The sequence below is a fragment of the Macrobrachium rosenbergii genome, chromosome 51, assembly GCF_040412425.1.
Source record: "Macrobrachium rosenbergii isolate ZJJX-2024 chromosome 51, ASM4041242v1, whole genome shotgun sequence".
NCBI classification, from domain to species: Eukaryota; Metazoa; Arthropoda; class Malacostraca; order Decapoda; family Palaemonidae; genus Macrobrachium; species Macrobrachium rosenbergii.
In genome coordinates, this window is record NC_089791.1 from 70,908,177 (window position 1) to 70,926,354 (window position 18,178).

Here is an 18,178-nt window from a genome sequence, read left to right on the forward strand (position 1 = left end):
TGGGGAGCCCACAGAATGGTGTTCACGTATGGTGGTCGTTGCCAAGAAATCGGGGCAACCAAGACGTACAGTCGACTATCAGAAGCTCAATGCAAGTTGTAGGAGGGAGACCCACCATAACCCCACGCCCTTCGATGTGGTATCCAGCATTCCCCTCTGCTCATACAAGACTGTGGTCGACGCCTATTGGGGATTTCGCCAGGTGGTACTGGACAAGGAAAGCATACCCCTAACTACATTCATCACACCTTGGGGCAGGTATCAATACCGAAGGACACCAATGGGGCATTGTTCTGCCTCCGACGCATATACACGTCGTTTCGATGATGCCATTGAAGAAGTACCCAGGAAATTCAAGTGTGTAGACGACACACTCCTCTATGATTCAAGCGTGGAAGGGGCATTTTGGCATGAGTATGACTTCCTCGCAGTCTGTGCATTCTAAAGGCATCACCTTAAAACCAGAAAAATTTAAGTTCTGCAAGAAAGAAGTGGAATTCGTTGGGTTTGACGTCGATTGGGACTCCTACAAGCCTTCAGAAGATTGTCTATCCGCCATCAGAAGTTTTTCGATGCCCCAAAAGCCCACAATATCTGACATTAGGTCATGGTGTGGTTTCGTCAATCAGCTGGCTCCCTTCCTGACAACAGCGCCTATCATGACCCACTTTAGAGACCTACTGAAGAAGCCCTCAGGCAAACAGGTCTATTGGGATGAGCACCTTCAGGAGAGGTTTCGTCAAGTGCAAGACACCGTCTGCAAGTTAGCCAAGGATGGCCTCACCTACTACGACAAGCTACGACCGACTGTTGCAGTCACTGACTGGAGTAAAGAGGGCGTGGGCTTCGTCATCCTCCAGCAATATTGCAGCTGTACCTCCGTCGACACCCCCTTCTGCTGTAGAGATGGTTGGAGAATAGCGCTTGTGGCAGTCGTTTCCTCACGCCCGCCGAGTCTGGGTATGCAGCGGTGGAGGGGGAAGCCCTTGCGGTGGCCTGGTGTTTAAAAAAGGTGCAGCTGTTCTTAGAAGTCTCGGCAATATTACCAAGCCCAGACTGTTTAGATTGAAGGAGAAAACATTATTGTATAATTTCCATGTTAAATACCTACCAGGCAAGAGGAATCATGCTGCTGACTTCCTCTCTCGATTTCCTGCCCTGAGGACCGCGCCAGATAGACAGGATGAGAGCCTCAACGAAGAATTAATGATTGCCGTGGTGTCAGCAATCACAGAAAACCTACAGGAGCAGTGCACCATAGATGAGAAAATTGTTGAAGAGGCTGCCCTGGACGACCCTGCATATCAGCTACTAGTCGCTCGAGTGACTGCAGGGAACTGAAACCCAAAGAAATCCCAAGAAATTGCATGTTTGAGGCCCTTCTACAGCACCAGGGAACGTTTATCTACATCTGGCAACCTGGTCACATACTGTTTCAACGACAGCTGCATCCGTCTTGTCATCCCCGAAGGGCTCCGCCATCAGGTAGCCGCCAACCTTCATGCTGGACATCAAGGCCTACATACAATGTTGAGAAGAGCGAGACATTCAGTCTATTGGCCGGGCATCGAGGGTGACCTCCAGCATCATCGTTCACAGTGTACATCATGTGACGCCCACTCACCATCACTGCCTGCCGAAGTCATGAGGATGACCCCTGCCCCAGAGTATCCGTTCCAACAGACCGTCATGGACCTGTTTCAGCTTGAAGGACACACGTACATGGCATACTGCTAAAGGCTTACAGGCTGGCTAGACATAGCCCACTTCCCTACTGGCACCTCGTCTGCAAAGGTCATGACAAAACTTAGGAATTACTTCACTCGGTGGGGAGCACCTGAACAATTGTCTACGGACGGCGGCACCAACCTAGTGAGTGAAGAAATGATGGTCTTCTATAGGAGATGGAGAGTTGACATACGCCTATCATCTGCCCACTACCCGCAGTCAAATGGGAGAGCCGAGGCTGCGGTTAAGTCCGCAAAGAGGATAATTAGAACAAGTATCAGTGGGACTGGGAGTCTCGATAACGACAAGGTGTCATTGGCCATGCTACAGTACCTGAACATGGCCTTGAGGGGTATAAATAAATCTCCGGCACAACTGGCAACTGGGAGACAGCTACGCGATGGTGTACCGACTGCACAGCTCAACTATATGGTAGACCGCCACTGGAGAAAATCCATTAGAAAAAGAGAACGTCAAGTAGCAGAAAGAAATGAGAAGATAATTGACAGCGGCACCAACAGGAGGCTCACGCCCATACAGTCAGGCACACACGTTAGCGTTCAGAACCAGATGACTAATGCTATGTTCACACATTCACGTATCAAGGCACGCATGCCCACGCACGGCCACGAATGGGGCAGAGCCAGAAAGTACGTAAACACAACGCAAATACAACGTAAATGTACCGTAAGTACTGTGTAAGTGCGGCAGCATGCGGCGCGACCGTTATGGACCACCTGGCCATGCGCCGGGGGACACGAACCTTTCGACCTGCTCAAAACCCTGCGTGGGTGGCCAGGTCAGCTGTCAGGTAGCGTGGCCCGACCTGCACAGCGTGGCGCCACCAGCGGGTTGACCGCGCAGCTGCCACGCCCTTACCTGGGGGCCCACACTGCCCCAGGGCACCGCGTGGCTGTCAGAATGGCGTGGGAGTAGACGCAGCAATGCTGCCGCATCCCCCGCAAACGCGGAGATGTGGCAACGCTTTGACCTGGGATAAAAGGGACAGGCGGCGCGCTTCCAGGTCAGTGCTTCTCCGGCCAGCATCCTGTTGCTCTCTCCATCAGCGAATCCGTCTTCGTCGTCCACTGCAGCCAAGATGCCCAAAGGACCCATGCTGAAGAGGACCAGGAAAGGGGCCCTGAGAACTCCAGGAGCCCTGGCAACTGGAGTTGCCCCCTACGCAAAGCCTCCTGAAGCTGATGGTTCCCCTTCAGGCAGCGATGCTGTGGTGCTGCAGCTAGAGGCCGACGAGCTCGTGACGGAGAGCGAGCTAGAGGAGGAGGAAGAGGACCTTGCCCTCGTCTACGAGAGTGACCCCGCCGCCGCCACCGATGACAACGCCCACGAGGGGGATGCCGACGACGCCACTGAAGGCACTCCTGAAGGAGATGGCCTACATGGCCCTACAGATCAGGGACGGAAGAAGAACCTGTCAGTGATCCTCTCGGAGGAAAACAAGAGGCTTGTTGGTGAGTGGCTGGAGACCGAGGCCGAGTTTATTTATAACAAGGGCCTCACAGCCTACGAGGACAAGGCCAAGGTGTGGAGGGCCTTTGAAGAGAAGGGCCAGTCACTTGTTCCCCCCATGAGCGGCTGTGAACTGAGGACGTGGTTTACGTCCCTCAGGAGTCGTTTTGGGCGGCTTACGACAGAGAAGAGTGGCCAAGGGATGGGCAGACGGCTGACGGACCGGGAGAAATGGATTCTCAACATTTTCCACTTCCTGAAGCCGCACATTGTGCGTCAAAGGAAGCCAAAGGTGTTGGGACTTCCGATGGTATGTCTGTTTTAATGTGTTTCCATGCATAATTATTACTGAATATAACGTTATTACATAGTTTCCATGCATTCAATGTATATTTTATACCATTTTCTCATATATGTTGCTCCTCTCTTTTACAGGCTGCCTGTGCTGCTGCCGCCCTCCCTGCCCAAGCTCTGGACCTGCCTGCTGCTCCTGTTTCTTCTCCTGCCCCGACACCGACGCCCTCGCCCTCTCCGGTTGATCCAGCGAGCACCAAGGCTCGGAAAAACCAAGTTTCCGAGCTGTTCGACGTCGCCGCCTTCACGAGGGCACAGGCCCTCCCGGGACGATATGCTGACCAATGTGCAGCCAGCTCCTCGTAACCCCGCGTCCTCTACTGGAGGAAGTTTTTTCAAGAGGTCGAGGATGAGTGCGACAGGTGTCAGAGCAGCTGAGTCTGCAACTGAAAATGGAGGTGCTCGGTGCCATCCAGAGGTACATCCGTGCCACCAAAGAGGGCTCCACGGTGCCGTCGAGGGCCATGATGACCCACACCATGGCAGTGACAGCAGAGTGTCAGGCACCTGCAGTTCCTGCCAGCCTGTCGGTATCGCAGCAGCAGCGGGCACTCACTGCACAGCAGCTGGCACTCCTGCAAGCACAGTTGGTGACATCGACTCCAAAGGACCTCAGCAACCTGTCGCTTGACACGACATTCCTGAATAATTTACAAAGTTAATGTATATACTGTTGTTTTTCCTTTTGCTTGTATTTATGTGTATGTTTTTATTTTATATTAAATAAATATATTTTGCAATATCATGTCTAGCTCTATCCTCTGCTCAAATATCATGTATTCAATGAAGTAGCTATAATACAAGTACACAAATAAAGAAGGCAAAATGAACCCGAATACACTAACATTTCAGTATACATTATTGACTTTGAAATAAGTTCAAAATACTTTATGTAACATATGTGCACAGAAGCAAAATGACAACAGACCAAATATTAGCAAGTCATATAAAACGTCACAAATATCGGGGAGAAGGTAGTTTCAAAAAGATAGAATTTTCATATCAGAATATCAACAATGTAAATGCTAAGAGCAGGTACTTTCAAGAACATAGAATTATCACATCAGAATAGAAACAATGTTAAGAGAAGGTACTTTAAAAATGATAGAATTATCATATCAGAATAGAAACAATGTTAAGAGATGGTACTTTCAAAAATGATAGAATTATCATATCAGAATAGATTCCATGTTAAGAAATTATTAAAAGGGCAAAATAACTACATCTTCTTTCTTTTATTTATATGTATGTTTGTTTCATATTGATTAAACATACATTTGCAATGTCATGTCCCGCTCTATCCTCTTCCCAATTACCAAGTATTGATGAGAGTAATATATCATGGATTTGAGCAATATCTTTTATTAAATCAACTAAAACAAACAGACGTACACAAATACACAGGGCAAAATAATCCTGAATTGATACATTATTGAATTTTAAATAAGTCCAAAATAAATGCAGGAACAGACATTTAAGTAATTACAACAATCAGGTATGCAGGAGAGTAACTAAATCATGTTCTCCTGCCAGTGCACGGAGCCTTCAGCCGATGAAAAGTATTCCTTCAGCATGTTACGCTGTTCCTTTGCATCCCTCGTTGCAGTGTTGCCGGTCACGGTTGGAAGGGCTGCTCCTAAGGACGGGTCACTCCTCCAGCTACCAGGGATGACAGCATGTGTGACAGGGTGCTCCTGATCTCCTTCTTGTCTTCGTGCATTTCTTCTTATGATCATATTGTGCAGAACACATGCGGACATCACTAATGGCTCTATATGGTCAGGCTTCAAGCATATTGCAGTGTGGAATACTCGGAATCTATTTGCCAGAATCCCAAAGGCGTTCTCCACTGTCCTGCGTGCCCTACTTAACCTATAGTTGTAAATCCGTTCCTCCTTGCTAAGTCCTCTTTTGGGGTAGGGCTTCATAAGGTAAGTCCTCTGGGGGAAGGCATCATCGCCAACTAGGAAGTAGGGCACAGGAGATCCATTAGGTTGACCTGGCAGGGCATCCGGTTGGGGAAGATTTGCTTCCTCTTGCAACAGCATTTCTGCCAGTCGGGTCTGGGTAAATACACCACCGTCTGACTCTGACCCAATGGCACCCACGTCGACGTATAGGAACTTGTATGAAGCATCAGCAACTGCAAGTAATACCATGGAGTAGAACTTCTTGTAGTTGAAGTAATGCGTACCACCCTTGGGAGGGTTATGGAGCCTAATGTGTTTCCCATCTATAGCTTCAATTGCGTGCGGGAAGTTCCACCGTTCCTCAAAACCCCGTGCAACCTCCTGCCACACTTCAGGTGTTTGTGGCACCTGCAGTTCCTCATCCCCGAAGGCAGCAACAATGGCCCTGCAGGTCTCTGGTACGATGTGACTAATGGTGTTGTGGGCTACCCGGAACGAATATTGCAGACTCTTGTATGAATCACCTGTAGCGAGGAAGCGTAGGGTGACAGCAACACGTAGGCCTGGCTCAATGGGTTTCCTCCAGAATGTCACTTTCTTCTGAATGTAGGGTGTGACCCGTTCAACAATTTCATTGAAGAGGTCCTTGTCAATCCGGGTAAAATTTCTGTACAGGTCTGGGGCTTCGGTTGACAACTCCTCCATCAGGTTGTCATAATGACCTTGCTCCATCCTTTTCTGCAGGTACGGCCACGCCCACACCCTCCTTGGCCGCCTTTTTTTCTGCTCTGTGTGCTTTGCAGCAATCATTGCAAGCTCCAGCAATAACATGACGTGCACATATTCAATGACATATGGCAACATTTCTGTTCTATCCCTACTTGCTATAGCTATAAGTTGATGCATTTCAGCTATGTTGTCCATGTTGCTTCAGCACGTTGGTAGTATGTCTTGACGCTGTGGTATTACGGCATTGGCTAGCCTCACGTGCAGCTGCCAGCCCTTATATAGCTGGGGTTTAACCCCCGCAGTACGTGGGGCCAACATGACGTTTGCGTAACTCAGTTACGCAGAACGTAACACATACGGTATACGTACGTTGGTGTTACGTGCTCTGCCACACACTACTTCTGCCTGCGCGCAGCTTGTTGGTCAGCGTCACGTCACCCTTACGCAGTGCGTACGTTTGCGGCGCACTATAATACGCATGCATCACGCACATCGTCCCGTGACACGTATCCAGTTGGGCGGGGCTTATTTTCTCGCGTATGCGCAAGTTTCACAAATTCCGGCTGTGCGTGGGCATGCGTGACTTGATACGTGAATGTGTGAACTTAGCATAAGGCCTGGGACAGGCTGGGAATTATAGTCGAGCAACGACCTCATAGGCAGTACACAGTAAGATTAGATGGCAGTGGGCGTTCGTCGATAAGAAACAGAAGACACCTCAAGGTCATTGAACTGCCCGCCAATGAGCCAACAGGAGCCACTCCTACCGATGACGAAGTGATTCATAAACCTAAGTCTTCCCCATCAACGCCAAAGGTACGGCCCACAAGGAAGAGAGAGGCCCCTGCCTGGATGAACGATTACGTATAATTAACCATGCTTTGATTCTGCATTTTACAAAATGAAAGTATTTTTTTACTGCATTTAAATGTACCTTGAGTTCGTATTTGCTAATGTGATGATTATTTCACTTGATGTGTTAGTGCCATTGATGTTGAACTCTCTCTCTCTCTCTCGCTCTCTCTCCTTCACTCTCTGTACTTTTCCATCATCTTAGTGTTGCCATTACTCGTTATGATTGTGGTTTACCATACCTGTCTCTAATGTTTTTCTTTAAAAGTGTTGATCATTTCGTTTATCGTATTGTCTGTCTTTGATGTTGCCAATGTGTTGTCAATGATAAGATTGAAAATATTACCCTCCTCGTAATATTTTGGGAGGGAGATGTAAGATGTGTTGGCTGATGAACCTGCTAGCAGCGCCTAAGTGCCGCCCATATAAGTGACGTCATTGTCCGCGTCACGAGCTATCTGTATTTCCGTCTTCCGCTGTGAGTCAGTTGTAATGAAGATACGAAACCATGCTGAGTATCATTTCCTGATCCTGCCTAGCATCAGACCCAACAGGAAGCCATTAAAGAAACTGTAGAGGTAAGTAACAATCGCCCGAAAATAAATAAAGCATCTAACCAGTGACAATTAACCCCTCTACAGAGAAAAGAAAGTGAACCACTTCAAGGAGATGAAAGGGAAAAAGAAGAAAAAGCTACAATGGGAAGTGAAGGTTCATCCGCATTTTCCTATTTACACAGCAAAGAAGTAATATTTCACATGAAAGAGGAAAGAATGAATAGAAGGGATCTGCCTATAGTAAAAATTCCAATAAATGAAAAGACATACACAGATATTTAGGCATTGCAGAAACTCAGATTCAGAGTCAAAGTAAAGTAATAGAAGGAGTATCAGGGAAACCGATTAAAAGTCTAGGGAATGTGAACCTAGAAATTTGTAGGCTATATTATCACATAAATTTATTGAAAATTTCCTAGTTTTAGAAGACAGATTTTTTCCCGCACAAGTATTATTTTCATTTAAATCAATGAGGAGATGTGGAATGATATTAGATTGTAGTGAAGGCAAGATTAGCCTGAAACAAGATAGTCAGGAGAGCATATGTTTTACGCTTGTCGAAGAAAAGTTTCACCTAAATCTGATCAGTTTGTCTGAGACAGTTTCGACAAGCGAAATGAACATACAGGAAAGACAGATAAATAACAATAGCAAGAAAGGTAAAATGAAAATAGATAGAAAAGAGGAATTTCCACGATCCCAGAATACAGAATTGTTGAGAAGTGCACATCTCAACAACACACATATAGGTGATATATACTCCAATATCAATAATTACTCAGATATGAATAATGGTGATCACCAAAACTCTGAATCTCACGAAAATCAAGGCGCCTGTACTTATGATTGCAGCAATGTAGTAATGAATTATGAAGGAAAAATACTAAATGAAGTATTACTCTTAGATAAAATAAAAGGTTCAGAAATAAATAGTATAATAAAAGTAACAGAAGAAACCACTGGAGACGCAGAACTTTGTCATTTTTCAGACACAAAAGAAGAAGAAATATGTTGTGTTAACACAGCTGATGATAATAAAGTACAATTTATACTTAACAGAGCAGTAACTTTGTATCCAAAATGTTTAACAAAGATATATTTGAGATCAAAAGAGGATGTAAAGGGTAAGGATATTCTACTATTGAATGAAGAATGACCAGATTTTGTCAGAATGGATAACTCGCTCGTCCATATGAATGGTGGTAATTGCGAAGTTTATGTACAAAACTATTCAGACAACAGACTAACCTTATACGCAGGTAATGTCTTTTGCATAGGAATTCCTATTAGCAATCCTTTACTAACAGCAGAAGAAAAAAACATTTTTCTCTATAACTGGCCAAAAATCTCAAATAAGTTCAGATTTTCCAGAAATTAGACACAAGTTAATTCAGGTGTTAGAAAAATACAGAAATGTAATAGCTATAGAAGGAGATAAACTAGGAAGAGCAAATGTTCTACAACATAGAATTTTGTTAGATGATGGAGCCAAACCATTTTTTATTCCTAATTACAGATTACCAATAAGCCAGAGACCCACAGTTGACAAGCTGATAGAGGAAATGAAAGAAGATGTAGTGTATATATATATATATATATATATATATATATATATATATATATATATATATATATATATATATATATATATATATATATATATTATGATTAGCAAGAACTCGCTAGCAAATTGCCTCCCCCTTTTTTGTTGTTGTTTGTTTTGTTGTTTTCATTTACTGCAAGCTGCCAGATCGATAGACACATCTGTCCATAAGTCAGAATACAAGGGTTTAAAACAGATTAAGGCCACTCCCTTTAAGTAGATCTTTCTTCGAGGCAAAAGTGATTTCTGTCTGGTCGTTTCCTTACAGGCAAAAACCCCCCTGCGGGCATCAGCTGAACATGACTCAACTCCCCCTATGTGTTGGACATGCCCCCTGCCCCATAGGAGGAGATAAAAGCAGAAACCAAACCGAGGTTCGGCTCACACGCGCGCTGGAAGAGAGGGAGTGAAGAAGTTCCCAAAACACCTGCCCCTGGCAGTGCCCTTAGCTAACCACGTGGCCCTTTTCAAAGTATACTTTCTCCTCGTGCCCTCGACCGTGAGCCGCGTGTTCGTTCTACCGTTGACCTGCCTGATGCCCCGCATCCTAACACGTGAAGAAACTCGTCCTCAGAAATCGCAAGTCATCCACGGACCCTGCCGTACGGTAAAGTGCTCTGGAAGACCTCCATTCAGTCACGCTTTTTGTCTCATAATATTTACTTAAATTGTGAGCCAGTAATCACCGAATCTCTTGTCAAATGTCCCGTGCTCCTCAAGTGTCGGCAGTGCTAAGCTATCATTAATTCATCGAAGCCCCTTGGCACCCTCAGTGCAGAATTCATTATTCTTTTGTCTATTTTCATTACTGGCGTATAATGTGCATATCTCTCATTTCAGAGGACCCTATATCATGGAAGCTTCTTGGACTGTGTCTGAGTTCCCCAGTTTCATTCATAGGAATCCTCCAGGATCAATAATCTACTAGCATTCCTCTTTCCCGTACTAACGTTATTTATGTAAATACACTCCTGCAAGTTTGCCCACATGTTTTATGTAATATTTTCCTCAGTAACAAGAGCCTTACGCTCATATGAAATTCCCCATTGTTTTCCTCTTTTTATGTTTTCCTGGACCCGGAACATCGTCGAAAAAGTCAGAATCACTGGGTGCAAAAGGCTAAATTACCTTAAATTGTTGTTACCTGTCTCACAGAGAATATTTCTGACTAAATCGCCAGGAAAAACGTGAAATATATATATATATATATATATATATATATATATATATATATATATATATATATATATATATATATATATATATATCCATATAATTCACCATTGTTACTTGTTCCAAAGAAAGATGGTAGTTGGAGACTTGTAATAGATTACAGGAAGTTAAATTCCAACACAATTCCAGATAGAATGCCGATACCAGTAATCCAAGACATGTTAGCTCAATTAGGAGGGGCTAAAATATTTTCATCCTTAGATTTGCTTAGTGGATATTGGCAAATACTTCTAGATGAAGAATTAAAACCATTCACAGCCTTCAGCACACATAAAGAACATTTACAGTTTGAAGTAATGCCATTTGGACTAATATCAACCCATTAACATTTGTCAGATTAATGCTACAAATTCTAGGGGACATAGAGAATGTTGCAGTATACTTAGATGATGTAATCATTTTTAGCAAAGACTTAGAAAGTCACCTCAGAACATTAGAAATGGTCCTAGAGAGATTAAGAATTGCAGGACTAAAAATAGAATTAAAGAAATGTCAATTCCTGATGAAATCCTTAGAATACTTGGGTCATGTAATTAGTGAAGATGGACTACGCATGCAGGCAGGTAAAATAAAGGCAATAGTTGATTACCCAGCTCCCACTAATTTGAAAGCATTAAGAAGGTTCCTAGGTATGGTAGGTTATTATAGACCTTTTATAAAGGGTTTTGCTACTATAGCCCAAACCTTTAACAGGACTTTCCAAAAAGGATATTAATTATGAATGGAAGGATGAACAAGAATCAGCCTTTCAAACACTAAAGAGCAAAATGACCAGGAACCCTGTTCTAGTTTATCCAGATTTTTCCAAAGATTTCTACTTAGCTTGTGATACCTCAAGCACAGGACTAGGAGCTGTATTGTTACAAAAGGCAAAAACTAGACTGAGGGCAATATATTATGCTAGTAAAGTTTTAAATCCATCAGAAAGAAACTACAGTACCACAGAAAGAGAATGTTTAGCTTTAAATTGGGGTTTAAAGAAATTTAGACACATACTCTTAGGTCATAAGGTTAATGTGCTTACTGAACACAAACCATTTGTGACTTATTTAAAAAGAGAGCCTTTACCAACAACATGAAGTTCAATAGATGGTTCATTACTGTATTAGAATTTGCTCCAGAATTCAGATATATTCCAGGGAAATTTAACACCTTAACAGATGCATCATCCAGATCTCAAGAAGGAACAGAAAAATGCATTACCACTTAATGACAGATGAATCTTTTGTTTTGATTTTGAATTAATAAATGGATTGATTTAGATCTAGAAAGAGAAGAAAAATACAACAAGAAAATGATCCCAAAAGTACTAATCAGAGAAGTTTTAGAACTAACACACTCATATAAGTTAGCAGGAATCCAGGAATTAAAAAGACCTGAATTAACCAAAAATTAATTTTGGCTACATTGTATAAAAATGGCAAAAACTTTGTACAGAACTGTGTAGTTTGCAATAGAAACAATGGTAGTGTAAGTCTTAAAGCTCCACTTGAAAAATATCCATCAAAACCCAGTTGTCACTATGGAAGTTTTAGGTCCATTCCCAACCACTATTAGAGAAATAGACAAAAATTTGACATCTTCTTAGATTATTTAAAAGATATGCAGAAAAGTTCATAACCTTAAACCAGATTTTGAGCACATTAACAGCTCTCCTGAAGATGGCCAAAAGACTTTATTTAACTGTGGCTAGTTTGGTTACTTAGCAACGGGGTAAGCTTATTGTGGAATCTTAAACCACATTATTGAAAAATATCCATCACCAGATTAAATAACTCTTTTCCGGGCGGAGAGGCGAACTATGGACTTTTTCAGTCCATCTACCACTCGCCCAACGAAGAGCTGCATAAAGAGATAGAGAGAGAAAATAAAGAGACAAAGGAGAGAGAGAACAACAATTAAGCCTTGGTTGTTATTGTATTGCGAGACTAGACTAGATATGTAGAAATTGTACGAACTCAAAACAGTGAGCAAGATGCAGCATAAAACCAGTTAAAATCAGAAACTGCTCGATTTAAATGACTCAAATTATCGTCAAGCTAACATTCCAGCCATATCTATAACCCCGCTTCAATACAAGGCGTTTTCATTTCCATGGACAATGGGGCTGCAAAGTGATGTAATTCAACACCTCTCCAATCAAACATTCTAGGGAGTGATCTTTTAAAGAAAATCAAATCCTCTAAGGAGAGATTTTAACAACATCCACCACCATCCTTCCCAGTCAACTGCAAATAACAGCTTGTAAACCAAGTTCTAATGGAGCAGTAGAACGAACTAATCGTAAAATAAAGGATATCCTGAAAACTTTAGTGAGCCCACCGACAGAAGATTGGGACTTAGCATTAGAAGACGTACAATTCACATGGAATAATACTGTAAATGAGACAATAGGAGAATCCCCACACTTTTTGCTATATGGTTATCAGAAAAGAATGCCTAACACATTATTAGGCGATGCAACACCACCCAGACATACTTATAACTATGATGACTATATTGCATGGGAGACCAGACGAACTGACGAGACAACCGTGAAAACAAGGGAAAAATTAAAAGAGGGTCATAATATTCATGCCAAATATTATAATAAAGGTACCATTAAACCAGACATTAAAGTAGGTACACAAAATCATGTTCTAGAAGGGCCAAATGTAAAGGTATCTCCCAAATTCACTGGACCATATAGAGTTGTAGAAGTACTAAAATTAAATAAATATAGAGTAATCAATGAAAATGATCTAAAGGAAAAAGTAGTTCACTAGAATCATATAAAAGTAGTAAAAACAGATCCATTGTCCTCTGAAGATATAGATAACATAAGACATGAAATTAGTGTAGATAAGGTTGAAACCCAAAGATATAATCTGTGAAGCAGACAGAGTTAATTGTGTATATAAATATATATGATATATATAAATGTAAAGTATGTAAGGATGTATACATGTATAGAAAGTCTGATAAAGGTCTATTCTTACAGATAGAAAATGCGGCTCATCTTTATAATAGTCCTTTTTAGACTCATTTCGTCAGAAGTACAGATAAGAAAGGGCTCGTTGTTGAAGACATGGGAGTGTCAAAATGATTAAGGACTTAGGCATCATAAAAATAGACATATCATCAGTGTTAAGCAATGAGAAAAAGTTAAAGGACATACAGGTGGATATTGGGAAAATTCTGCAAAAAGGGGATAATAACAATGTTGCAGTTTTGTTGGAAAACTTAAGTGCAGAAATAGAAATGACTGTAAAAACCAGATCAAAGCGATCTCTCTAACCTTCATTGGAACTGCTTTGAACACATTATTTGGGGTAGCCACAGAATCAAATGTTGAACATGAAAAACAAAGAATTGACAGACTAGAAAAGTGGGCTGCAGCAAGAGGAACAGTAATAAATAAAGTAATCAGTTCCCAAAACCAGAATACCGAACAAATAGAAAAACTGAAAAGTTTCATAAACAAAGTCACCAAAAATGTGTCGGACGAACTGAATAAATTAGAAAATATTCAGTTCCTGAATACTTTCGCTTTAGAAAGCGAAGTTGTGTTGCAAGAACACAAAAGTGTTTTGAATGCTATTTTACTGGCTTACAAAGGTATTCTGAGTCCAACATTAATAACTCCTAAAGAACTTGATGATATAATTAAGTTTTATATTATGGAACAACATTTGCAGCCACTGGTAGAAGATGTATTCATGTATCACAATTTAATAAGTGTCAAAGTAATTTTTAATCAGATTATATTGATTGTACCTTTCAATACTAGGATCACAAACACTTTAATCACGTTGTATCCATTTCCCATGTTGGTTAATAACGAACCTGTCATTCATAAGGGAACAATCAAACATTTTGCATTAGAAGAACACGCTTTGTTGTTGTCATTCTTTGAAGAACAAAAGTTTCATGAGTGTGTTTTGTTAAGAGAACAAGAGTATATATGTAATTTTGATAATGTATACAAAGATACTAATACATATCCGTGTATTCAATAGATTGTGTTAAATCAAAACCAAGAACAGGATTATGTACAACTAATTATGTTAGTAAGTTTGGAGCTTTGCTTATAGATGATGAGGTTTTTGTGTTTTCTATAGATACTGTTGTGGCTAAGGTTAAATGTCACAACATAACTACAGAGGTAAAGTTTAAGAATGTTAAATCTTTTACAACATCCTGTCAAGTAATTATCCCTAATCAATTGTACTACGAACCTCATGTTTTCACAAAATACACCTTCAATAAACATGTGCCATATAAGAATTATTCACAGATAATTGAGGAATTTAAGCTGTCTCAATTACAATTACAGAAACTTGACAATCTGAAATATGTTGAATTTTGGTACTATAAAGAAACTGTCTCCCCAGTTTTATCTTTGTTCAATCTGATGCTAATAGTGGTGTTTGCTGTTTTATCCATAATTATAGTAAGGAATCTTGTGATCAGAAAAGTACAAGAGATTTTGACAGAATTAAGAGGAAACAATAATTGATAGTTGATGTTAACATCATGTATACAGTACATTAATGTTGTTTTATTTTTTTTTTCATACAAATGAGGTACTGTACTTTTATTGTTTTTGATTATAATTTAATAATATGATGCTTTAATACACATACTTTTACTCCAGAGTTGGAGAAACGATTTTTGTTATGTCATTTTATTAACAGTTGAAATTTTTTTTATGTTATATGCATTTTGCTGTTTAACATTGAAGACAATGTTTGGCAGGTGACCAAGTGATGTACTGTAAGGATATAACTAGAAATTCTTAATAAAGGGACAAAGAGAGAGAAACCTTTCAGTGATAGACATTGATAGATAGAGAGAGATTTTAAGAAACGAACAGAGAGAGAGAATAGAGAGGCAAACAGAGAAAAAGGAATAAGTTTGGAGTTTTGACTGTAGTTTCCTGACAAAGCTAGACCTAATTGCTTATTCGCCTTGCATCGAGGCCAACAAAAGGTGTTGTGTTTTAAACGCCTGGGTTCAGTGATGTTTTGGAACAAAGAAAAACACGAAGTGTGTCGTGGTTATGAAGCCATTATGACTGTTCTTAATCGAGTTCGTAATCACGTGGAATTCATAACAAAAACGCATGGTGGCCTTGGTGGGATAAATAGCCACCGGAAATTATAAGTTCCGGTGACGTCAAAACAACCTCTTTTTTTGAAGGCGGTGCTTTTTCTAGAAGTCCACCCAAATGGGCTGTCTTTAGATTAGCCTAGCCAATTAAGCTTCTACAGGGCCGGACCAAAACCAAGATTCTGCCTACAGAGGGGCGGGACAAAGACTTCCAAAATTCCTTATCAAGTTGAGTTGAGAAGCAGAGAAGCGGAGAAGAAGAGAGAGAAGAAAGGACAGCAGAGAAGCAGAGAGTGGGGTTGTGAGCCCCACTAATTGTGGGTTGATAGAAGAAGAAAGACTCACATTTGACACTCAGTGTAACTTTGCACTGCAATTCATTTGTATACTACTGTAACTTTATTATTGTGTTAATGAATGAAAGAAAAACTACATTGTGTGTTCTTCAAGTCTCCTGTATCGGAAAATACGCTATTACATAACAAAACCAGAACGATTAACATCTCTAAAGAAAGTAATCTTCTTAACTTGACAATGAATAGCAGAAAGAAGAATAATAAATAGAAAGACATCCCAAAGGAAAACAAATACATGTTATTAAAATTTTGCTGTGATTACATTAATATATTACAGTACTGGAATATTTGAAAATTAGTAAATCTATTTTCATCATAAAAAATATATTTAACAAAACATTTAATAAAATGAACAGTGTGCACAGAATATCAATGTAAGTTAGTATACGTATGCGCAATAGTGCCATCTATATACCGTAGCGGCAAATGACCCAGTAACTCCGTTCACTGCTATCTCTCATTGGTGTGTGTTTTGCGTGTACAGTACTACGGAATAAGAATATTTTTTGAAATCATGCACTAAGATGTCCTCTAAATGCTCTGCTTCTCCTAAGGTTTCTGGCAAAGAATCTAAGCGCCGGAGGAAGTTACAGTTAATGACCGATGAGGAGAAAGTAGACATGATTGTCATGTTAAGAGAGAGCAAACATCATTGAGAAGTTGCAGCCCATTACGGCATGACATTAAGTGCAGTCACCTGCATCGAGAATGAATATGAACAGAGTAAAATACTTGGAGAGGCCATTCTGGAGAAGAACTCGCTGTCCCCTTTACTATCCTACCAACGGACCAGTATTTTGAACAATTTCATGATCTGTACAAATTTATTAAGAAAGTTAGGCAGCTGCAGACAATGATAAAGGCACTGGATAATAATGAAGAAAGGCCCACAAATTTGTCCAATACTATTAATGAGCTCATGCAGCCCTACCGCACCACCTCCGTTAACAATTACCTCAAGAAGGTGGTGCCTCCTTAAACCCCTGATGGAGTGCCTCCTGAAGAAGGGGAAGAGGTGCCCTCAGAGGAGATGTAACTCCTCTACTTTGCTACTCAGTCATATCTTCATCGTCCTTCACTGGAATGCACAGCTAATTCATAACCATTACGATTTAATCTTATTATTATTGTGTATTATTATTACAAGTAGTGCCCAGTGTATAGTATTCTGTATTATTATTATTATTTAATCTTATTATTTAATATTACTGAACTATTATTATTTAATCTTATTACTGCTATGTACTGTAGTATTATTATTACTGTAGTACATTATTATTTAATGTTTTTATGCAGTAAATAATATGAAAATACAGAATATTGCTCTATGAAAAAAAAAGAAAAAATCCACAAATAAGCGAGTGCCTGCAAATATTTTTATGAATATATTCCACGAAAAAACCCAAATGGGCGAGTTTTCTTGCTAATAATTTTTAGACAGGTTCCACAGATATTTTATTGCAGATTAGGTGCAGATCACAATCAGATGTTGTTGGTGTATGCATATATGTATATGTATATATGTATGCATATATATATATATATATATATAAATATATATATATATATATATATATATATATATATATATATATATATATATATATATATATATATATATAATATAAATATATATATATATATATATATATATATATATATATATATATATATATATATATATATATATATATATATATATATATATATATATATATATATATATATATATATATATATATATATATATATATATAAAAGACGTGAAACTCTAAGCTATGTAGAATTTCTCTCCCATGCTCCCCTTTTTGGTGCATCTGTTTATCTTTTCTAAAGACCTGGTGACTGCTTGAATTACCTCTTTTCAGATAAAAGGTGAATGGAGAAAAAGCCTCCTGAAAGTCCGCCAGAAAGGTTGAGTTCCCCATAAAAACTGGTGAACATGGGTTGCCAGAAGTCGCCAGGATTCGGGAAAGATCCCAACATAGAAAACGAGGTGATTGAACAGTCATCTTGTGATCTTAGTGACCTCTGGGAGGAACAGGAAAATAAGCCCCCTGAGGTCATATAAGGCAAGAAACAGAGGTTGTCGCTCTCAGAAACACTGCGGTAGCAGACCAACACAACCCCTTGCATGCCCCTTATTGAACTGACCTCTCCACGTGGTCACCTTTCAACCAACCAGTTGCATTACCTTTGCATTTTCCCATTAAACTCATCTCTCCAGAACTGGTGAAATTCGATGAGGCCCCTCCATCGCTCCGTTATAAGGTAACGTCCTGACTAGAGGTTTTT

The 18,178-nt window shown here is 40.3% G+C and overlaps 1 protein-coding gene across 1 annotated transcript; it reads left to right on the forward strand.

The window, feature by feature from the left end:
* The first annotated feature begins 526 nt into the window (after positions 1 to 526).
* LOC136833100 (uncharacterized) lies at positions 527 to 14,934 on the forward strand. Its single transcript, XM_067094746.1, has 4 exons — positions 527 to 3,508; positions 3,634 to 3,838; positions 14,435 to 14,580; positions 14,752 to 14,934. The coding sequence occupies exons 1-4, from the start codon at positions 2,828 to 2,830 to the stop codon at positions 14,932 to 14,934; spliced, it is 1,215 nt and encodes a 404-aa protein (XP_066950847.1). The 5' UTR covers positions 527 to 2,827.
* The last annotated feature ends 3,244 nt before the right edge of the window (positions 14,935 to 18,178 follow it).

Coding starts and splice junctions, on each gene's coding strand:
- LOC136833100 (XM_067094746.1), top strand. CDS start 2,828: ATGCCCAAAGGACCCATGCTGAAGAGGACCAGGAAAGGGGCCCTGAGA. Junction 3,839..14,434: donor GGGACGATATGCTGACCAAT/GTGCAGCCAGCT, acceptor TGTATTCAATAG/ATTGTGTTAAATCAAAACCA. Junction 14,581..14,751: donor GTCACAACATAACTACAGAG/GTAAAGTTTAAG, acceptor TTACAATTACAG/AAACTTGACAATCTGAAATA.